This window comes from Pagrus pagrus (assembly GCF_965226575.1).
Source record: "Pagrus pagrus genome assembly, chromosome: 11".
Lineage (NCBI taxonomy): Eukaryota > Metazoa > Chordata > Actinopteri > Spariformes > Sparidae > Pagrus > Pagrus pagrus.
Window position 1 is genome coordinate 7894575 of NC_140195.1, and position 24436 is coordinate 7919010.

Genomic DNA, 24436 nt, shown 5'->3' on the forward strand with positions numbered 1-24436 from the left:
ATGTCAGGCATGCGTGACTATCAGTAGGTGTTCTCATAAACTAATTTATGACCCGAATCGTCTCCTGCTGCCTACAACCACTTTGTTTAGGCCCGTTATGTCTAAAAAAAATATGTAAAAACAAAGAGGCTGCAAACTTCAAACAAATCTTCATCAGAATCAGCTTCAGCACACAAGTGGGGTGTAAAAATGTAACAACTCTTCAAACTGTGAACACGCTTGTTCACACTAGACACACACCAAACCACTCTGAACAGACGAGGGCTATCAAACTGACACATTCCCATTGAAATGTTGGCCTCCTCCTCACTGCATTTGATATCAGACAAAGGCATTACCTCCTTGTGTTACTGTGGGGCCTCCCCAAAGTCCAGTAAACACTTTTTCCAAGAGACTGGATTTCACAATCAATAATCACAGATCGTCTGCATCAGAGCAGCCAGTAATAATGAAAGCTTACAGCCAGACATGCGAGGCCTTGTTGGGGCTGAACTCTCGGTCCATTACAGGGCGAGAATCAGCGGCTGAGCCATTTGCCATTTGTCTGTGAAGCGACTCGGAGTACATATGTCAAGACACTCAAGGACGAGGAATATCATTGGTATTTGTTTCTTCAAAGGCAAACAATTATCCAAAAAAGGCACCGACTTTAGATGCAGATATCAGAATTAACTATCCACATCATCCAACCAAACCACAGACTAATACATGTGAGGGACCAACACCGTGAGGCTCCATTACAGGCTGAAATTCTAGAGAAGCAGAGCAAGAAATGCATAAAACAAACAAACAAATGAACATGTTTACATCAGATGGATTTATTTACCATCTGTAAACATAATTCATTTCTGTTGTGCAGGAATCTGTAGTCGCTCTGTGGAGTTCTCGGTAAACAGACACAGATTTGTATACATTTACAGCTCTCTGTGTGTATCCTTGGGGTCTAAGAAACATATTGAATCCATCGCTGACTTGTTTCTTTAGATTTTATGAAACCTGCACTGTTTACAGTAGCTCGCACTCTTCTTCTTCTCCTCTTTTTCAGTCATATTGCTGTTAGAGCAGATTACCGCCAACAACTATCGATATGCGCCACCGCTCTCTGCAGGTGGCACAATCATCTATCATGTCAACCCTCTGCTTGTAGCATGCAGAGCACGAGCTGGTAGAGCAGAAAATACAAACATTATAACACTGCTATACAGCTCCGGCCATGCTCAGAAGCTCATTTAATTCCTTGCAGATATCTTTTATCCTGCGGCCTCCTGACAGAATCCAGAAGCTTTGATTTTAGACAATGTCAACAGAAGAAATCCATTTCAGAGACGGATGGTTCATAACTGTCATATAACCTCATAAAAATCATCAGGCTTCAATTTTGTTTTAATAAACTTAAAATCTAGCAGTCTTACCAAGATCGGCCTCCTGTTCTTCTGTATGTATCCCTTCTTCTCCAAGTTGAAAGCAGGATGAAAACAAAGAAAACCAAATGAAGAGCAGAAGAGGGGATGGATAGCAGAGGAGACGTGGGTCGGGGATGGAGGAATCGAGAGCAAATAAAGAATGAAGTGAAAGTCCAGAGAAAAAAGGCAAATAGGGAAACACCTTAGTTTCAAAACTGACAACAGCAACATCCAAAACAGACCTGAGCAATGTAGAGAAGTGCAGCATGACACTCTAGATTTCACCACATGATGGTGCAATTGAGCAATCTGTGTTCTGAAGTGTGAACTGGCATGACTTGAACAAGCCTTTCACATGTATTTGGGAATTCTTTGTCAACTTCTTCAGTGATAATGGTTGTGCAAGAAAGCAAAATCAACTATTTATAGTATGGCAAATGTAGAACACCCGTCACACCAAACCAACAAATCTTCTCATCAAACGCTATCAAAACCCTGACGAAGACCCAGTTCTTTCAGCAAAAAGAGTAAATTCTTGCACACACTATTCACCTCTGCATTGATAGATTTTATAAAAATACTCGAACTCACTTATATTTATTATTATTATTATTGTTGTTAAAAAAAACAACGCAAGTTTGGGCCAGAGTCTACTCCAGGTGTAACATTCTGTGCTCCACCTCTCTCCTCCACGAATGGTTTCCATGTCAGTGCCTGTTTGGTGATATTGTCTTTCGGCTTTCTTAGAGAGTGGCTGATCCATAACAATTTCCTTCTGCTGACAAGCAACTTTGCAGGTTCTTAGCCCGTTGGCCCATCTTGAACTGGAGAACGGGCTTTTGATGGTTTCCAGACTCGGATTCTTCTGAGAAATTTGTTAAAAAACACTTGGACTTTTTGGAGAATTGGAGGAAAGTACAAATCTATCAACGCAAGGGTGAAAAGTGTGCAGGAATTCACTCTGCGTCACTGGAAGTTGATCGTTTATGCATGTTGCCTTCGGCTCATCGAAGACCTAGTTGTTGAAACTTGTTGGCTCTTTTAATGGTTTAGCCACTATTTTAGCATTTCCTTCCTTTTCTTATATGTGGAGTGCCTGGAAGTACAGTTTTCTTCATTTTCCAAGATTACCTGTCACATTCTGGATCTACAGTGGATTACATAGAGCTACCAGACCTCTCTACCTTCTAATAAGACATGTTTATAAATATGCTACTTAGAAATGGAAGGAGGAAATACCAGTCAGCACTCGGTACACAAGAGGAGCACTAAACAACCTTCTGATTCCTTAACCACAACCCAGAAGTGTGACTGTACTCTTTTATCATAGTAATGATGTGTAGCATCTTACCATCGTCGTCGCACTCTTCCAGAGGCCTGGAGGCTTTGTCTCTACACCGAGGATCCAGCCATGATGTGGTCTTTGTGTTGTGGCTGAGGGGAAACAAACAAGACAACAGAACAATTCAACACAGGCCATCAAACCGACACATAAAAGCACAGCAGGGGTGCATGAATGCATCAACAAGAACGAGAAAGTAAACCGCGTCAGCAAGTTTACAGAGGACAGCAGGCATCTGCTGCGAAGAGAAATGACAATAACAAAGCGACACAGGCGCGAGAACAACAATAAACAGGCAGACTTTTCCCTCTATTGTTAAACAAGAAAATACTGTAATTCAGTGATAGCAGAAATGAACATACAAGCTCTGAAAATGCACAGCCATGTCCTGGTGGTGTGCCTTTGTCGTGCTGCAGAGAGGACAGAGAGGTGGAGGTAGTCAGGTGATCAGGATGTGATCTCCTTTAGAGATCGGGACATGCAGGGATTAACAGGAAAGCAGTGGCACCCAGGGGGCTGGGCAGGTTGGCTGGGGAGAGGCCTAAAAACCAAATCATGGGGGAAGACAAGCCACTGGACGAACAAAAGGGATAATAGTGCAGGTAAAACACCAACTACAGTATGAGCTGCGGTGAGAAATGCATATACAGGCAGTGCAAAGAGTGTGTGCAGCAGATCGAACTGTAATATGTTGCAGGTTGTTGATACATACTCTATGAAGTAAAGCTCTCCGCTCTCAGTGTAGGCCATCTCCCAGTTCTCAGGCAGCGGTCCCAGCGGGTCTTCTGGAGAGACCTGCGGTTCCGCGAGGGTCTGCTGCCCACTTTCTGAGGTGGAGGTGGCCGCATTGTTCAGACCGCAGGATGGAGCATTGTCACGTGCGGGGTACGGCCGGAGGATGCCGCCGCGGCTCTCGTCCTGCTCGTTAGGGTTACCTGTGCACAACAAAGGAGAGGGGAAGAGACTACGCACTAAGGATCCTGGGTCACACAACGGGCACAACACGGAACGACAAAAACACCAGAAAAGAACAAAAAGTTTATGTCACAGTGCATGCAAGAAAAGAGCAGATGCAATAAGAAGACACGCTCGCTCTTTAGCACATATCATGCAGCTTTAACCACACCAAACTACTTCCCCTTCCCCCTATCTGAAGTTTGGCTCCCGCCTATTTCCAGTGTACTGAAAGGGCCCCAAGAATATGCTAATTCTCTAACTCTCTTTTTACCCCCACCCTGTTTTACCTCTCCACCCATAAGCCTCTTTCTCCTCAAGCTAGCCATCCCAACCCCCATTCCCACTGGCTCCCCAGTTCTGGCCCAATGTTCTCAACTACTTCCGTGGGCTTTTCAGGGTTGATCAAATGCTAATTCAACACTCTGGCAGCCTGGCAGGGAGACACAGAGAGGGCATACATTCACAGCATCGAGAAAGAGAGAGAGGAAAAAAAAACACCGTCTCTAGCACTCAATGGAATGAAGAAAAGGTGGGAAACACTGAAGCTCTGGGATAAAAAAAATCTCATACTCTCACCTATTTTCTTTTTAAGTATATACTACACAACTGATCCACATTCAGATGACAACTCTGCAAAGATGTGTTGCCGTGAAAAAAACTATTATCACCTGAGGCAGGAATATTAACACCTGATGCTCACAGGCTGGAGGGAATTCAATGAGCAAGAACAAGAAAAAGTGAAAAATTTAGATGCAAGTAAGAAATGATGTGAGGCCTGCAGCGTGGAGAGAAAAAGATGCATCTCGTGAGTGTGGCCTGTAATCTACTTCCTGCTCCACTGCACCCCTCCTCACAGGCAGATGGCAGTGTTTGGAGGCTCACAGAAAAAGGAATAAGCATCACAAAGACATGATGTAACCGCCAGACACCCAGCGCCATACAACAGGCAGGAGGATCCTAAACATACACACTAATCTTGGGCACACACTCCTAAACAAGCATCCACTAGAGAAGAAACAAGATAGAGAATACTAAACGTGCACTGACAAAGATCTCCTGAAACTTCTACAAACACAGAGGCTGGAGAGGTGCAGCTACACCCTCACCTGTAAAACTGTTGTTCATTTCCGTGGCCTGGTCGTCATCGTCGTCGTCAGCAGGCACTACTCGGGCGTTTTGCATGTCATTGTAGGACTTGGTGCGCTTTGGGGTGGACTGCTGGGAGCCTGCATCACTGAGAATCACTGTCCCAATGATGGGCTGCCTTGGCGGCTTGGGGGTCCCATAATAGTTACCTAGGCAACAAGAAGGACATTAGCATGCTTGAGAGAGAGACACAGAAGGAGGGAGAAGGAGAGGCCGAGACGGAGAGAGAGGAACCGGGGATAAAAACAGGCAGTGGATCCATGAAACCTCCTAATCTTACGCTGAGAGAGAAGCTGTATCACAATGTGACCACGAATCGTGGAAATAAGCAGCTGGTGGGAAAGCATAACGCTTCTGGTTTGGGTTTGAGGCTGCAGAGCTGTATTGTCTGGACTCTGAAAGCACACTGAGCAAAAACAAAAGACCAGCTTACATCACTCAGCTTGATTTAACAGCTTTTTCTGACTGACACTGTTTTGGTGTTTGGTGCAAACAAATAATTTATCGAATTTCCCGGACAACAAATCATGTATCCATACATTCTTTGTAAATGTGAGAAAAAGAGGCGACTTTGTGATGGCAGTGGCAACATTAAAGGAACAGTTCAGGATATTGGGAAATAGGCTTTTTTGCAGAGAATTCAATAAGTGGATTGATACCTACATTTACATCTGTGAGTTCAATATGAAGCTAGAACTACGATCAGTTAGCATAGCTTAGCATAAAGGCTGGAAACAGCGAACCCAGCTCTGTCTAGGGTTAACAAAACAAACCTACCAGTCTCTAAACGTTATATCTGATTCGTTTATTATAGGGATCAACCAATATTGCTTTTTCAAGGTCGATGCCAACACCGATTATTAGTAATCAAGCAGACGGATTACTGATATTTGGAACCAATATACATTTTCAGTAAAAACTAATATTTTCGTGTCAACTCTTTCTTACTTTACTTGAATATTAAAATTTTCTGCTACTTTATATTTGCACTCTTCAATCATCTGATAGCTCTAATACATTTAATTTTTCAGATTCAACCCTAACCCTCAATATGTAGATGTCATAATGGCACAAAATTGTATTTCTTCACATTCTGTTGATCATTTTAGTTAATTCTTTTAATGTTTTCAACTAAAATCCTTAAAAAACATATTGCTCCTTTAAGACTGGAAACAGTGGAGTACAGCCTGTATGTCCGTCCAAAACCAAACAAGATATGATATGGGGCACTATGTAGTGGAGAAGAAATTCAAACTTTGAATTTTGGCTTCTGGCCGTAGTTTCATATTTACATTATGGACATGAAAGTGGTATTGATCTCCTCGTCTAACCTCCAACAAGAAAGCAAATAACAGTATTTTCCAAAAAGCTGAACTATTCCTTTAACACTTTGAATTGAAAGACATGGATGTTGTTGCATGTCATCTCCCATCATTTTCTGTCAAATCTCTGCTTTTTACAATTAAATATAAAAGCCAAAGCTTTCCCAAAAATGAAGGAGATGAAGGTATATGTGATAAATATGCTTCTATAGTCGCCCTGTATATCCATAAAGCTCCAGTGATATTTATGAATCAATAATCCTGTCTTCCTCCGGTTGTCTGGATGGCCACAGACTCCTGTGGACAGGTATTTGACATTGTCTGCGTGAAAGGGAGAAACGTGCCAACACACAGCAGAGCCGGTGCCAAGCAGATTAATGTCGTAACATTCTCTCCCGGCCGCATGCACACAAACACTCTCTCACACACACACACACACACACACACACGAATTAGACTTAGCCCCTGCGTAACACACACACAAGCTTGCAAACAAACACACAATGCACAAACGCATCCACCCACACGTGTTTACACACACAGGTTTGTGTCAGCATGAGACTTAGCGCTGCACAACACTGTCCTAATCAGAGTGAGAGGGGCAGATGTGGAGTGACCTGCTGTCTCCTGGATGCACAGTCTAATCGGAATCAACCGAGTGCACGGTCTTACAGCATCGTAGCAAAAATAAATGTTGATCGCTGTCACGCTCATTGTATCTGTGCAGAATCGGGACACCTGCGCTGTCACGAGTGTCACTTGTGATCATCTTCATAATCATCACCCTCACCTTCATATGTTCCTATTTCCAGTAGTGTGCCGCTCTCCTCAAGTTCTAGGAAGTCCTCCACAGACAGGAAATTGTAATCCACCCCTGGGACCTCACCGTCTCGAGGGGGGCGGGTTGTACCTAAGGACAGAACGGCAGACGAATAAAGTTTAGCTGGCTGCCAAAAACGTGTTAAAATTCAAGCCACGTGCTTACAGTGTGAAGGTGAAATCATATTTTTCCTCCAGGCGGAACAACATGTTTAATATGCCTCTCTCACACACCGGAAGCCTTTCATTAGTGTTAAAATGCAGTCAACATCCAAACATTGATTCAGCCTTTTTGAGATGATGACCAGCCGTGTCGAAAGGGTTTCCAAAGCAGAGAGTTCTGAAAATCAAGAGGGTGTGATTGTAATTCAGCGCAGTGATTGGAGGCGAAGTGTCTGGTGAGTGGCTGTGAATATTATGTCAGGAAATTGAATCTCGAGCTACATCTCTGCCTCATGGGAAACCTGCCGCCTGCTAAGTCAGAAGATAAAATAGAGGTCACCTTAAGAAACAGACCTGATACTGTTATCAATCCATCAAATTTCTTCATGGTGACTCTTGAATTGTAAAATGCAAGGACATAATAGTATTATAGTCGTTTCACTTGGAGCTGTTATTGATTGTTAAGGCTGCATTGTGCCTGTTACGACCGCAATGCTGAACAGCTACACTTACTGCATTCTTAGGTGTTGTTAGGTTTAAGAGCAGTACAATAAAAGCCTTTCTTTCTGAGACAGTATAAACCAGGCCTGATTCTTTTGTGTCACGGCGCCAGAGAAAACATGAGACAGTTGAACTCTCAATTAACTCTTTGGTTTCAAATTCTGTTCAAATGTTAAACAACTTTAAAATATTTCTTTGCTGCCCTGAGCCTGATCTCCTGCTGAAAGTTAATGATTACTGGTCTGATATGTGTCTTCCTTGTGGTGGGAAGACTTTGTAGTAGGAATGTGACACCAAACAATAGACAGGAGCTATTGTGTCTCTGTCTTTAGAAATAGGAGATGAGACGACTGGAAGGATGGTTAACAGTTGTTCTAACCCATCTGTGATCAGGAGTAGATATATAGATATACACATATGGGTACAATGTCCTCTCACACCAATCTCACTATGACACTATTCCTCTTCTTGGGTCTCAGCGATGGTCACCAGTCATTTGAAAGGAAACAACTACTTTTCAGCAACCCCAAAGCTAGCTGCTCTGCTAGGCTGTATGAAATGGCAACCCCCACGATGATAAATGAAGCCAACACGGTAGTGCCAAAAACCGCAGTTCCTCCAATGGCCACTTGATTCTGGCTCCAAAAGCAAGTAAATCCCCATTGATTCTCATACTAAAATGCACAACCTTAAGGCAGAAATAAACATGTTTACAGCCTGGTACATAAAACTGTTTTGGTCTCTAATGCTCATTTCCCCGCTCATGACATCTGTATGGGGAGTGAATTTTTATATGACTCACTTGTTTAAGGCTTAAAGTTATGCATAATTCAGGGAATGGGCGCTTTGAGTGACAAATAGCTTTTAGCTGTTTTGCTTGCTGTCGGCTCCTCTCAGCTCCATACACTCCACCTCTTTGACCATTTTTTGGATTAGCCAAGAGTTAACTGGAGGCACTGCCAAGATGGCAATGGCCGGGAGCCACCACACTGGGCTTCAAAATGGCTTCTCAGAAACCTATGGGTGAGATCGCTGAGACTACGTCCATGTTATATCCAATCTGTGTGCCGAACTTATACACATCCTTATCTTGGGCCTTATTCAGGCAGAATCAGATGTTGCAGCAAAAAACCACAGGGTTGTGCGGCGGTGCATCCAGTGTGAACTTTAACCCCTCCCAGACAGAAGATGGCGGTAATGCACATAAAAGCAGTTTTCCAAGCGCCATTAAACAATAAAGGAGAAGCTGCTATATTGCTCTGCTATTGGCATGCTAGTCCTATGAGTGACTATGTCCACATTAACAGATTAATAAAAACACATGCAAAAAAAAAAAACAGGATGCAAATTCGTGAATACAAGTATAACATAACGCCACAAGAAAGAAATGTCAGTTGTGTTCCCCCTGGTGCTAGCATTTAGCCATGCTACGAGTACGCCGTGAATGACCCGTCGTACTCTGCCTGTGATCCGTGGGTCACGTGCTCTCCATAGCAGGTTTAGCATTCTGGTCCTACAGTGGTGGTCCGCATCCACCGGTTAAAAACTGGTGCACAAGGCCAAATTGCATGAGTGCAAGTAAACATTACATTACACTCCATTGTGTTTTTGTTTATTCATGCTGCTAGCATTTGCTATCCATGATGATTATCTTACAGTCTGAATGCCAGCTTATATGCACGGCCACTGCAACGTGACGTTTGGTTCCGATCCTGTTCCACCATTTCGCTGCAGCCTGCTGCGTCTTTTTCTGGTCCTCGCCGCCGCAACCTAAACACACTACCCTCAATCAAATGAATGGCAGGACCAATTCTGTCTAAATAAGGTCTTAGTGTTGTGCAAATTTAAATTTTGACTTGAAGCCACAAGCTGATCAGTCAAAGGATCATCAAAGTGCTCTGAAAGGACGTAACATCTGCAACAGATTTCAAGGCAGTGCATCCGATAGCTGTCGAGGCATTTTAGGCTGAACTGTAAATGACTTCCTGCTGGTGGTGCTAAAGGGAAAACAGAGTCATTAGCCTCTGGGAACCATGAATGTCAGCACAACCTTTTGTGCCAGTCCATCAAGAAATTGTGAAAACTTTGACCTTTTGGTGGCACTGCAGGAAAAGTCGGGGGAGCAACAAAGTAGTTATGATTAGGTAAACTGTAATTTATCAATAATTATGTCAACCAAAGTGATGGACCCAGCAATGACACACACACACATTAGGATCCATGCAGCTAAATCAATTTTGGAAGCAGATAACCACTACAACCACTTGAACATCATCACCGTCTTCTATTCCAAACGAGTGAGAAAGCTCATGTTTGACACAAGACTCCTGGCTTGTTGAAGTGTTTACCCGAGCCTCTCCGAATATGCAAGCTCACACTCCATCCCTCAGGGTACATCCAGCCCACAAACACCTGATAATAAGCGCATCTTCACGGTGCACTGCCGAGTCCAACACCTCCACTGCACCGCAAAGGCAACACTGATTCTCTTTATCGCTTTTTCTTCCTGCCATTTTGGAAATGACCCTCAAGATAAATGGATAAGGAGGAGGCGATTTAATTGACAGGACATGGTGCAACAAAACAAATCCCTCACATGAAGGAAAGAAATGATACATCATCTAACTGAGCGCTTACAGCAGCAGCAGCACACCAGCAAAGTGCTGCTTTGTATTCACCTCAGCGGATCGGGATGAGATGAAAGTGAATTTGTCTGGGAGTTTGAGTCATAGGACTGGGTGGTCCCATGGTGGGAGATGTTTCTGAGGCTCGGTGCGCTCTAATGACGCTGTCTGTTGAGCAGGGAATGGAGCTGTTATTCCAGGCTATTCCCCACAGTGGACGACTCTGATAGGAAGACTAATTCTGGTATGCCTATATTACAGAATATTGAAGGCTGAACCCTGCCTCATTACAACAAAGCTTTCAACTTCTGTTAAGTGTTACGTCATTATCTGTTTGGCATTAAACAAGTTTATTTATCAGAGAGCTACTTTGCAACCGCTTGACAATTAAACTTCCTCCTGAAGCTTGACAGTCTGCGCTTCTGGGTTATGCAACTTGATTTTCTGTTTGTACTCAGTGAAATCCTGCATAATTTAAATGAAATATTTTCAGAACAGTAGGTCACATTGTGACGTACTTCATGATGCCACAGCCGTGGATGTCAAGTTGCTGAGTTTTTTTCCAGGGTGTCCTGACGGAGGGGGAACCACTAACAGGGTCCCACTTTCTTTTACTGGAGAGTGACTCACTGCAGTGAACTCCAGTCACGATGCACCAACATGATGTTTCTCAAATCAAAAAGTGTTATATACTAATGATAAAAAAACCCATTTATTATTGAAGTAAACAATGAATAATTGCTAAGGATCTACACTAATATTGTAAAACCACACGCTGGTAGGCAGAAAAATTCTTCTGTTAACCCCGTAGTGTTTTAAACCTTATCCAGTACAAGAGCAACGTCTCATCCTTCTGAAGATGGAAAAACAAAATAGAACAGGAATTCAACCTTCTAACGGCCAGTGAGTGTCTGTCAGTAGTTTAACGCTGGACAAGTTCAACAAAAGTAAAACTGACAGCCATGGCGATATCCCAAATTTTATATCACGTAATCCGTTATTTTATTTGTATTTTATGTTGATTAGCAGTATGATTTGTATGAATAAATGAAGGAGTAAGAGGCTGATATGTTGCTGTACGTCTTTACTGCTCCCTTTGCAGCAACAAATACGACACTTAAACAAACAAACAACAACTAACAAAGTAACATTGAATAAGAACGTGTAAGCTAGAACTTTAGTACAAAGAATGGCTTGCAAACATAGCATAATAGCCTAAAATATTGGGCACAGCAAGTCTGCCACTGGTTCCCTTCCTTATAAACTCAGGAGGCCCAGCCAGGTGAGAAATAACGCTGTAGTCATCTAAAATGAGGTGAAGAATCACACAGCTGTTAGATATTTGATACTGTGAAAAATATTTACATATGACAGCAAATATTGCGATGTTCAATAATATCTAATCTCAGTCTCTAGCCTAAACAGAAGTAACATAAAGTAAAGTCTATAACAAAATGCCTTGAGAATAAGATCATTACACTGTAAAAAAAAAAAAAAAAAGGACCACTTCTGATGGGCATTTTTCACTGTTTTCTGATATCTTATTAACCCAGTGAGAAAAATAAATGGAAGATTAATCAATAATGAAATTCTTGAGAGTTGCAGGCCGAAAAATGTGTGGATAAATGAACTGATAAGGGTAGAACGTGACTGTGAAAAGGCACTTTACTACGCACATATGAGATACAACACCATGTCGACTGGTGTGACCAAACCTGGATTTTCTCCTTTCCTCTTTTATCATTGTAAAGTGAATATCTTTGGGAGTTATACTATTGGTTGGCCAAAACAAGACTTGTGCTGAAGTCATTTTATAATAATCATATCATATAATCAGCAAATTACACACAAATTCTTCTATATCAAAGAGATGACAAAACATACATATCTAATAAAACGTTTTTCAATCTGACTTGATGATAAAATTGATTTATTTCTTCAGATGTTAAAGAAGTAATGACGTCTTTTGAGAAAAGACTGACTCAATTACTAAACTAGGGACATTATATTATGTTTAGGAGATAATTCCCTTTTGAATACCCGGCAGCTAGTCTTCAGTTGGACTCACAAGAGAGAGAGTCTGAATGCTCTCAGTGTGCAACAGCGAGGTCAGGCTCTTCTCCTTACTATCACTGTGGAGAGTCTCTATTTTCTCTGGCCAGAGAAACAATGACTGGGCCATGTTCAGTCCTGACCCTGGCTCTGATGAACTTCCACTGACTCTCATCAATGGACTCCATTCTTTCCGTGCCAGTGTGTGCATGTGAGTGGAAAAATGAAACGCAACCACATTTGGAAACATCTTCAGTTTTTAAAATACCACCAAAGGCAGCGGAGAGTCATCTTTGTTCTGGGACAAGTCGGGTGCTTATTCATCCAGAGAGGCAGTATGAAAAATGTATTGCATTCATTTTTATTTTAAACTGTGTTGTACAACCAGTATAAAGCTTTCATAAAGGCTGCAGAAGGTAGGCACAATAACACCTAAATAAATGCAATTCAATACAGCAACATCACAAACCACTAAAAAATAACAAAAAGCTAAAGCAATATCTCTGTCACTGCTAAAAAAAACTAAACACAAAAGTATTTATTTGGTTTCTTCTGTGGTTTCCCCAGGTGAAAATATTAAATGCTTCATAAAGCTTACATCTTACCCTTTTAAAAACAACCGTAATAATTAATCACAACTGAAAGATCTTTTGACTGACTGAGCATTAGCGGGAAACTAAATGTGATGGTTCTTTGAACTGTGGGCGAAATGAAGATCTCTGTGTTCTGCTGTCGACTTTGTTTTGCTTTTAGAGGATCAAATATGACAGGCCCGGGCCGACTTCTACAGGCATCAAACATGCTCTTGAAAAGCCACTTCTGCACAGTGCATTTCAAGTTTAATGGCGTCACTGTGATTATTCACTAAAGGAGAGGAACCGTATCTCTCTCCACTGATGGCATTATAATTCAGCACCAACACTGGCTTAAATGTACCTCACTGAGATAGATCCCGCACACTCTTTAAAGCTGATGACTTGAGTGGCTCAGGACTTTTAGACAGAAATTGCACGCTCACCTCAGGTGTTTAGCACCCAGAGCAATTTCTTGTAAGAGACAGAAAAGTGGTTCATGTACCAATCTCGCACGTACAATTCATAAATAACACAACAAACAATACACAGAGAGTGGCGTTATATAACTGCGATAGGCTCAGACTGTCTTTATGACAGCTTGTAACAGATAGAGGCTTCATGCACATTTAAAAGAAGGGGAGGCTGAAGTCTATACAGGAGCGCCTGCATCAGTAAGCAAAACATACCGATCTTACCCGGCCTGAAGCCGCCACAGGGACGCACAGCTGAGAATGTGTTTGAGTATTTATCTGCCAAATGTTACCATCATAACCGCGTTTGGTCAGAAATGATGAGGAGTCTTACAGTCAGAATATTTGTTGTATTTAACTCTGTTTAGCAGTCATGTTATTCACTAACAGTAACACTTTTTGACCATGGGTTTACAGGGTTAAGGGTCCAGTGTGTAGGATTTAGGAGGCTCTTTTTGCAGAAATGGAACACAATTTTTATAATTATGAATAATAATTAGAACATAATTGTTTTCATTAGTGTATAATCACTTGAAAGAACCTTTTTTTCACCTCAGATTGAGCATTTTATAGCCACATGTTGCACGCCATGTTTCTACAGAAGCCCAGAATGGACACCAAAGACCAGGCCTCTGTTTCACATCAGTCAGTTCTGTTTATTTCTAATAATCTTACAGTTACAGTTTGTACCTCAATAACTAATTCATGTGAAATGGTAATTGTGATGGAATACAGCAGCTGCAGTATTTGATAGAGGTAAATTATGTGACAAAACAGCATTATAATGAAGTGCTGCAGAGATCCATGTTTGTTTGGTACAGACCCAAACAAATGTCACATCATCATGTTTTTAATCAGGGAAAAATAAAAATTGTGGTGCAAGAATGATATTTCCAAGGAATCTTGAATCATATTGCAAATATCAGTCGGTGTACAGATTTGTCCTTTCAGTATCATTTTAATCATTAACAAGTGGGGATAATAAACACAACAACAGTGACGGTTGACAGGCAGAACCACACAGGAAATTCAATTTTTCATCAGTTGTATTCTAGCGAATAACACAACACCCGTGCAGCATTGTCAACTGTGAGAATGTCACATGATCACAATAAATGACTTCTTCAAAAATGTTCTGGCTTTTGGAAATAGTAGAATAGCTTACACACAGTGTGCTGATCCAAAGGTGTGGAAGTTCTGAATAACACACCTCCGGAGTGGCAGCTGTGTGAATTGTGCACGAACAAGAACCTGCAAACACTGAGAGTCTACAGCCATACTTACGGCTCTGTGAGGCTAAATGCTAATATGCTGATTGTTTACCATTTCAGTCATCTTACTTTAGCGTGTTAGCCCGCTTACACTCACTAATTCAATTGATCCTGAGGAGAAAATTCAACGTCTGCTACATTTTTCATGGCAACCCATCCAGTAGTTGTTGAGACATCTCACTTCAAACCACAAACATCCACCTCACTTTGGCGCTTGAGGTAAATTGAGAGGATCAGCACAGTCATTACGATTATTCCTGTGAAATACAAACAACTATTCGATGGATAGCCATAATGTTTGGCGCAGTCATTCATGGTCCCCAGTCTGTACCCAACACTACAATCCCAAGCACCATAGCAGCCGGATACACTAACACGGCTAAACTATATGAAATACCACATAGAGATAAAAACATTGGGCTACTGCAATTTAATTGGATGATTTTTCCCAGAAAGTAGATTTTAGACGCATTGGAGATCGATCAAAATCTAGAATAATCAGATCACCCACCCCGAATGTAGTCTCTGGCTGTGTTAGGTTGTTGCAGGAAATGCTGCAAACCACTCAGCTGGACTGGATCCATAATATGGTTTTGAAAAGAAAAGAATAAATCACCGATGTTATACCCACAGCTCCTCTTTGTTACCCATCACTTTTTATTGTGTAATGAATAAATATAATTCTCACTGTCCGCTCAGCTTAGCTTAAGAGCATCTTGTGTCCCTCCCACCATTTCTCTTGATGTCTTCTTTGCATCTCCTCCTTTTCCCTGAACACTCTGTGCCTCACCATTACATCCTCCTCCTCTTTCTTCATCTTCATTCTTCACTACACGGAAGTTTAACTTCTCTATTTCTGTCTTTCTGCTTTTGAAAATATTCATAGGCTTTAGTGGGCGGACGCAGCAGTAGTTCTTTGTAAGTGTGATGAAGTGTCCACCACAGCGCGGATGTTATCCTGCTAAACACACAACATCCAATCAGTATCCATCTCTCTCTTAACAACAACGTCAATCAGCAGCTCCAGTCCGTCCCCATGGGGATGAAGAAGGGAGGAACGTACAGGGCTGTTGTGAATGGGAGCATCTGCCAAATGGTGGAACGGCAGAAAGGAGGAAGATGGAGAGAGCGGAGGAGGACGAGGGTGGTGCACACATGACACGCCACGGTAAAAAAAAACAATCACCTAATGGGCGCGTGAGATCCCTCGTACAACAAACAGCTCGCCACTTCTCCCTCATTCTCACCTCTCGCTGTCTGACAAACAACCGCCACACCGCCGAGAAGCCAAACACAAACACACACAGCACCTCTGGCTCGTTGTGCGGCACACTCTCCTCACCGGTTCTCCTCACATCTCCACTTTCATCTTGTCTGGGCATCGTGTTATTGAGTGCTCCCTTTCGCACAAGGATGAAGCTGTGTGTGTGTGTGTGTGTGTGTGTGTGTGTGTGTGTGTGTGTGTGTGTGTGTGTGTGTGTGTGTGTGTGTGTGTGTGTGTGTGTGTGTGTGTGTGTGTGTGTGTGTGTGTGTGTGTGTGTGTGTGTGTGTGTGTGTGTGTGTGTGTGTGTGTGTGTGTGCATGTGAGAGAGAAGTATTGATCTAAGCACTGCTAAAAGGATAAAGGAGTCCGAGCGAGCCTGTCCTAGCTTCTGTCACGTCATCAACATTGTCTCCATGTCTCATTCGCTGCACTGGTCACGCTCTCTCTGTTCAACGCAAAACACATCAGTGCCGTAACCAAAACTCAATTAACTGATTAATTGATTGGCACAAAATTAATTAATAACCAAGCAAAAATGCCAAACATTCACAGGTTTCTGCTTTTTAAAATATATATATATATTTTTCTGCTTTTATCTGTTTTAAAGCTAGGCAGCAGGTAGTAATTATTCTTATTGTTGCTTAACCTATTAATCATTTTGTCCAGTAATCAATTCATTGAGTCTACAAAGCATCAGAACAATGGCTGTCACAGTTTTTCCACAAGCCTAAGACGACTTTTCAAATTGCTTTCTTGTCTAAAGCCCAGAGATATTTTATTTATAATTATATGACAAAGAGAAAAGCAACAAATCATCACATCTGACAAGCTGAAGCCGTTGAACTTTTGGCACTTTTTGCTGATAATGACTTAAGTGATCACTCAGTACTCAAAAGTGTCAATCAACTAAACAATGTAATGACTAATTGTTGTAGCTGTTATCTGTTGTGCATCATTACAGGTGCAATGTGTAAAGGTGTGTGTTTAATTAACAAAAAGAAATCAACAGCATGTGAAGTTACGACGTCTGTGTATTGTGTTGCAGAGATAGCTCGAGTTAGAGTTAGCATGCTAACCAGCTAGCCCCAGGCCTATCCCAGTCCAAACCTTTCTATGCTAGCGGTGTAAAAACAAACCACCGCCCCCCTGCTCCCAGTCTAGGCCACTAGCTGCACAGATAACAGCAGCAGTTAGCGGTTACTCTGGTGATATGCTGCCCCCTATTTGTTTTGAGTATGAATTCGACAGGTGGCCAATTCTTACATATTGCACCTTTAACTGAATATCCTTGGGCTTTGGACTGTTGGTGAAGCAATTTGAAGACATTAACTTTGTTTCTGATGAATTCCAACATGCACTTTTCAAAGTAGTTGCAATAGTAGCTGCAGCACTACAGCATTCAGGACCTAACAACAAACATTGCCGTTACCCTACTTTTGTCTACAGTCTGTATGGAATAATGGAATAAAATGTACAGTAAACACACACATGGATGCAGGTACAAGCATCCATGCTGACAGAACCAGAATCAGAGAGTGAGATCGAGACACAGATAGAGCTGAGCAGCACATGTGTGTAAACACATATATAGTGTATTTAGAGTGTGGACTATAAATAGCAGGTTGTGGAAGCCAATTTCTGTCCTCACTGGCAGTTCATAAAAAGCTCTGGAGCAGGGGACATGTGTCTCTGAAGTGGCCTGTTTGAGTGCCTGCTATGACCCACATCCCGGCTCCTAATACTGGGCCACTCACTCAACTGCTACCGAACACGCATCATAAACTGCAGGGGCATCCGAGCTGTCCTAAGTCATTAATTACAGACCTACAAGTTGGAAACCTTGGAGAAATGTTATCAACTTACAGTGGGCACGTATTTGAATCATGATGGACACTGAAATCATATGAACGGGATATCAGTTTCCAGCTGTCACGGCAAAAGGTGAATATCATTCCACACATAAATGTCTCGGAGGATACAAATATTGTGTACGAGAAGAAGATTAACCTCACCTGAAGAGACCAATTGAAGTGAAGTGCCAGAGAAACTACAAAACCTACATATCAGACTGAGATGGCCTTCATCTGTGAGCAACAATTACGTTAATGGAGGAGCTAGCCTTACTAGCGACTGGCCTGCTTCAGATGTAGCAATCACAACAACGTCTCATACCAAAAACTGACTGCAAAAATCTTTGAGTTTTAGATTTCGTCTTGGAATGATTCAGAAAACTGAAAAGAGAAAACTAGATGAGGCTTTCGGCACACAAGATGTTTGATTATGTCACATTGAAGTAAAACTTCACTTCCACCTGCACCCAAACATGTACAGTCAATAGAAATCTACTTAGAGGAGTTTGCAAGTCCTGGTGGAAGAACATTTAAAGGGCATTTTATCTGGCTTCAGAGAAAAGCAGATTCCAAGGCCATCTGGCTACTGAATCTTTTACAATGCACAGGGCTCAACTTTCACTGTTTTGCAGCCAGAGATTTATATTTTCCTTCTTCTGCTGCTCCACATCATTTGGCATTTTATCTTCAAAACTACTGAGTGAAAATAGATTGACTGAAATGCGACTATACTGAGTGTTTGCACCAAAGTCAAGGAAAAAGAGAGAGATTGGGTTTATGTTTATTGAAAATGCCAAGCACTGTTTTTTACTGTACACTGTATAAAACATTTTTTTTATTTTATTTTCATTTTTGTTGCACTGCAGCCCTTTGTGGTGGGCTGATGCAAGCTGTGTGAGTTTCCACTCAGAGGGAAGCTGTTATCTGTGGAGGCTGACTAAATATTTCATTCATGTAGCCGAGTGAATGTTTGTATCGTCTAAAAGTGGCCCAAGCCCGCCAGGGATGTCCACACGTAACATGTACTGCACATGCATAGAAGGCTAAAGGATTAAAAATGTGATCTGGTGCTAAATCGTAAATTTTTGAGCTGAAAATGGAAAGATGGGTGTTAAAGGTTTGAGTGCATCTGAAATTACATTTCATACAGCACGGCTTCAATTGAAAAGACATTTCAAATGTACAGTGTTGTTTTTAGCAATGCTAGCAGTGGGACTCAAGGAATGGCAGTGACAATGGCAATTCAGATTGACAAATACCAGCTGCTGGATGAAATGTTTTGAGCCACAATGAGGTTCACATTTGTGGTTTATAGTGAAAGGTCTTAACTGCTAGTCGACCATGGTAAACATGTCTGCACGGCTGTAAACGCCCAATCCTAATACACCACTTGCCAATACCACTTAGCCCTAACCCTCTGTTTTGCATGCTCATTCAAATGGAGGTTTTTCAGGGGCACACTTCAAACCAAACAGACATTGTCATCATTATTGTGCATGACACTCCCACATTTTGATGTATTTTAACGTTGTATCCCCTCCTTTGACGGCATATGACGCCCGAAGTTTACCTAAAGTCCAGCACCTAAGTTGCTGCACTTGGAACCGCTCTTCTTATATCAGTGCGGACTGGCAGGGTAGGAGCATGGGCTGCTAATGTTAGCCTATCAAGCACCACTAGTGGCCAGGTAATGTAGCAGTGCGATGGCTTGATTGTTGGTGTGAAGCTGTGAACAAAAAGCGAGCGTCCATGCTTTTCTATCTTCATCATTGCCAAAGTCAAGCAAGAGAAATCACCACAACTGAAGATGCTGTTGTTGGAAATGTCCTGTTGCATCTTCAACAACAACTGATGACGTATGAGGGTCTTGAAGGGTCTCAAATTCACAGGGGGAGATTTCAAACACTAAGGTTGTAAATCTGTTTGACATTGATTATTGGGTTTAAAAAAGTGTCTCTTGTTTACTCACTTCATAATTACATTTGGTCTTTTGTCAGATGTGTACCTTGTTGGCTGGTGAAGTAAAAACACACTCCTGCACAGACTTAAAAAACCTTAACCTGAACTTTATTTCTACCATTAACACTCACCTGATGTCTGAAGTCTGTGTTTCACACTATTGTTTCACCTGATACATTTTCTTGAGGGAGCTGGATTGTTATTGTGTACAATTTGAAGCATGCTTGAGGTTGCACAAGGTTGAAAATAAAGATTATGTCATGCAGACGCTGCCGAGCGGAAATTAACTGTTGTTTGAAGTGTATGTTTTCTCCTCTGTGTTTTAACTTTTATGAAGTTTGCTCTGGCTCATTTTTTGTTTGTTTAAACAAACAAAGTTGTAGGATGTCGGGCTGAGGCTGATATCTATCTCCACATCCTCCGCAGCCTCTCTCTTGATGTCCCGTAGTGACCCCTGGTTCATTTCGGTTCACTGCTCACCTGGGGCAAAGAACCTGAATACCTCCCCGTCCACACCCATATGACCTCACGCTTCACTGTTCAGATCTTTACTGCTCCGCTACTCGCCGTCAGAGGCACAAACTGCTCATGATGTGTCCAAAATAAAGACAGCGAAAGAAAAAAACAGAAAAGCATCCACCGATACAAACACACCACCATAACCACAACCACACACACAGATCCAGGTGAAAAAACCTCTCTCTTGTGTATTAACAATAGGCAGTGGGGGCTGACAGCACTCTGGTGACATCTGATAGCCTCAATCGCCTTCCTGCTGTTGATGGTCTGGGGAGCTTCCACTCATTGTCTGGCGTACACACACACACTCGTAGACACACACAGGGACACAGCCAAACATCTGCTGTTTTAACCCCTGCTGCTCGTGAGTGTAAGCGTGGCCGGGGAGGGGGGAGAAGACCAAGCAACTGACCTGAGAGTGAGATTAGACTGATGGTGGGGCTGAAACGGTGCAGGACAAAAGATGTTTTTATCTAAATTAATTACAAAGAAATACAGCCTCTCTAACTAATACAAAAAGTGGATGGATTATATCTTAAACTAAGGTGAAAATGCCACATCAAACTTCTCAAAACACAACACAAGAAGCCATAGCGACAGCATTAAGTGGAACGTGTTTCCAGGATAAACACGCGCTCGGTGTTGATGGGAGAGTGTGTGTTATGAAAACAGAGGCTGAGAGGTGACGTGAGAAGAAATTACGAGCATATCTCAGAGCAGACCGAGCAAGGGGAGGGGCAGAGAAAGCCAACAGTCACAAAGGGAGTTAGCAGGGAACTCTCTTGGGCCTGTAAGCCAATTACTGGAGCAGCATTGATTGAAGCAGCACTTTAAGGCCTCATCTACACAAGTAGTCCCTTAATACACTGGTCAGATGATGGGAGCTTCTCACCACAAACTATGGATACATGTCCATTTGCATCCATTATGGTGTCACCTGGACAAATCTCTTTAGAGATGCTAATAGGACTAAATGCAGAATATTACAAATCATCTGGTGTTGAACTTATTCTTATTAAAAGATGCGTCCCTCCATCGTCATGCTCCTGACGTGGACAGGTACTGGACCTGTTTCCTCAGTCCTGAACAGCTGACCCAGAGACCAAGGTGAGTATTACGTCCTGAGTGCCGTGGCTGTGTTCAATCAGCACTTCCATCCCCCATTAAAGGGATTGCTGGCCCATAATGATTTATGAAGGGGAACGGAGAGAGAATCAATGTAGCGGAGGCCCTCAGATTAATGATTAAGCAAATAGCAGGCCCACTCCAGATCCTATCAGGGGCCGAGGTGCTGCTAAGAGCACGCCATGCTGTAGTAAGTTCAATTAACTACTATGAGGTTGAGGAAGCTTCAGCAAAGAGCTTTAGTGCCTCCTCTTGCCTCCCACAATGAAACACACATTCAGACGGCCTTCAAAGCTCAGGACTAAACAGCTCCTGGAATATTTTCTGTCAGGTTTATCTGCTGTGTCACAAAAAAGGGTCACATTTATGTACTTCAAAACGTAGTAAAATGTACTGTAAGATGGTACTCGGTTTTACTTATTCTTTGATCAGACGGGTCCTGATTTAATTCAACATTTTGGGATCTTAACAGCCCCACCGATACTGCATGTTTGGGGCCAATGCTGATATCAATATTAGAGTGTAAAATAAATATATATATGCCAATATTCTTATATTTACAGAATATATGGATAAAGATGCAAGAATCCCTCAAATGTGGTTATCAAACACTTGACATGTGAACAGTATGTTCGTAAGGCACAAGACATTTCACAGTTTAACAATAAACAACACCAGTGCACTGAAACAGTTAACTTCACTGGGAATTAATCAATTAATTAAACTATAAATTACCCCAAGCATCTTTTTCTGTCATTGGGCAACATACACCGATACCGATATACCTGTGATAGACCAATCAGCCCATAATACGGGCCAGCCAATATATATCAGTCGGGCTCTACTTCACACTATTTTGTTTAAAAAATGTCTTCAAACTGACGGTCTGAACAACAGTTGAGTTTCAGATCACATAAGAATCACATGAAAATCTGCAAATCATCAAACGATAAGAGCTAGAACTGGGTAATGTTTGGGTTTTACACTTGAAAAATGTCAAAGTCGAGTGTTTATTTGTGAAATGCGCTGCACATCGGGTCTTCTGAGTAACTGAATTCTTGTGACATAGCAGGCATCAACTAGTAGGCATAAAATATCAGATGTTAAGATAATGACAAAAAATGAGAACAAAAAATAGAAGGAGAAAGGTAAAATTGGCATGAATAGCAAAAAAGTAAACACACTGGCAGCAGTCTGAGACTAAAAAAGACGAGAAATACGAACAATGAAAATGAGTATTAAATATTATCAGTGTTGTAAAATGTGCCCAGAAGTCATTCCACAGCAAGTATCTGATATTAAAAGTACCAGAACTACAAGTTAAAGTACATTATATGTGTGTAATTTACATAAATATATATACTGTATACAATTATTGGATCAGAGTTTTTATTATCCAGTTGCAGATAAAACAGATGATGACAGCTGATTTTGCTGTGATGCAGCGTACGATCTGTAATTAGTAACTTAAGTTGTCAAAGTGGTGGAGTGGAGCAGATAAAGGAAATACTCCAGTAAAGTGCAAGTACCTCAAAATTGGACTTAAGTACATTACTCGAGTAAATTACATTCCATCAGTGAATGTTTGTGGTGTAAGTTGGATGTGCAGGAAGTGACCAGGTCGTACACAGAGGGGATCATCAGATGGTTGAGAAGCCTGATGACTGAAGTTAATAACTGATTATCAAAATAGTCGCCGATTGATTTCCTGCCCTTAATCGACTAATCGTTTCAGCTCTTTTCTTTTTTGTTTAATCTGAAAAGGTTGTTCATATCTTTCAGAGTGAAGCGTCTTAAAAGTGCTGTTTCAGTATCTAAGGTATTTTATTGGCACGAGTAAGGAAACATTAACCAACTGTAAATATATGGAAAGGGCAGCTGTCTTTATCAAAGAGCCTATTTTTTTTTTAGAAGAGCAGGTTCCTCGCTGTGATTGTTTGAATAAAGGGATGATGCAGTTACCCATTAAAGAGGCGAAGGACAGAGGACAGAGGGAGAGAGAGGCCAGACACACAATACTGCTGCTGCCCAACACAACAGGCCATTCTTTCAGCTCGCGCCACAACACTCCACACAGCTGAGTCCCAGCCGCTATTCTCCTGCTGTTCCCCCTACTCCCACCCCATCTCTCCCCTTTCAATATGGGGGAGAAGAATAGGGAGGGTGTGTGTGTGTGTGTGTGTGAATATGAATAGTGGCCAAGCACATACAATCTAGAGCGTAAGTAGATGGGGAATCTTGTAAAATTACACAAAAGATGGCAGCTTCAAGAAAGCTCTGTTTATAGGATAAAAAGGGGGAGTAAGGCTGAGAGGAGAGAGCCAGTGCACAAAAAGGGGTGACTCAAGGAGGTAAAAAAAAAAAAAAAAATGAAGGGAGGAAGATGTGGCAGGCACACATGCACAAACACACATCCGCCACCATCACAGACACATGGCACAACACATCAAAGCCCGTCAATATCACACCACAAATCTGAAAGGCACTGATTCCCACAGTCCCTCTCAAAAAAAAAAAAAAAAAACAGGGAAAGAAAAAAAAATGCACCTGCCTCTGTATTTCTGCCTCTGCTCATTCTCTCCACCCACATCCCTTCCAATCTAATCCCGGAAGCCAGGGCATCATTCCCAGGAGAAGAAGTAAATGTCACAGAATTACCTCTACACCGCCACTGCTGCTGCTGCTGCTGCTGCTGCTGCTTTCCTCTCCGCACGTTATTCCACAGACATATTCAAAAAGATAAATCCAAGCAGGCTGAATTCTGTCCTCCTTCTACCGACTGAGCCATCCATGGATCATCCAGCAGTCTGTGAGCGAGTGCTAGCTCCTCAGCTTGCTGGCTCATTCAGGCAGGCAGCTTGCTAGTAGGCAGCTGCCGTTTTTCTTCAAAGCTCCACGAGCAGAGCAAATTAGAGGTCCAGCCCAGCTTAGAGGCTAAGCCATTGTGAGCTATTCACACTCCAGTTCCTGTCTGAGGCCAATGGCTGTAGCCCCCTGCAAACTCCCGCCCACTGCCTTCCTCCCTCCCTCTCCCTCTCTCTCTCTCTCTCTCTCTCTCTGTCTCTTCTTCTGCTG

The 24436-nt window shown here is 42.1% G+C and overlaps 1 protein-coding gene and 1 long non-coding RNA gene across 12 annotated transcripts in view; one reads left to right on the forward strand and one right to left on the reverse strand.

The window, feature by feature from the left end:
- Positions 1-24436, forward strand: part of LOC311265176 — a 91048-nt gene that overhangs the window by 57791 nt on the left and 8821 nt on the right. The gene's annotated exons all lie outside the window — the stretch shown is intronic.
- Positions 1-24436, reverse strand: part of LOC311265159 (membrane-associated guanylate kinase, WW and PDZ domain-containing protein 1-like) — a 106276-nt gene that overhangs the window by 35289 nt on the left and 46551 nt on the right. For 5 of the 11 annotated variants that reach the window (XM_084366515.1, XM_084366511.1, XM_084366520.1 and 2 more), the window contains 6 exons: positions 6961-7080; positions 4809-4997; positions 3458-3725; positions 3108-3155; positions 2755-2837; positions 1413-1451 (listed from right to left, as the gene is read on the reverse strand). In XM_084366515.1, coding sequence (XP_084222641.1) covers positions 1413-1451; positions 2755-2837; positions 3108-3155; positions 3458-3725; positions 4809-4997; positions 6961-7080 — 747 coding nt within the window. Of the gene's footprint in view, positions 1-1412; positions 1452-2754; positions 2838-3107; positions 3156-3457; positions 3726-4808; positions 4998-6960; positions 7081-24019; positions 24296-24436 lie in introns of those variants that run through there. The other 6 variants (XM_084366518.1, XM_084366519.1, XM_084366512.1 and 3 more) reach the window with 5 other exon arrangements.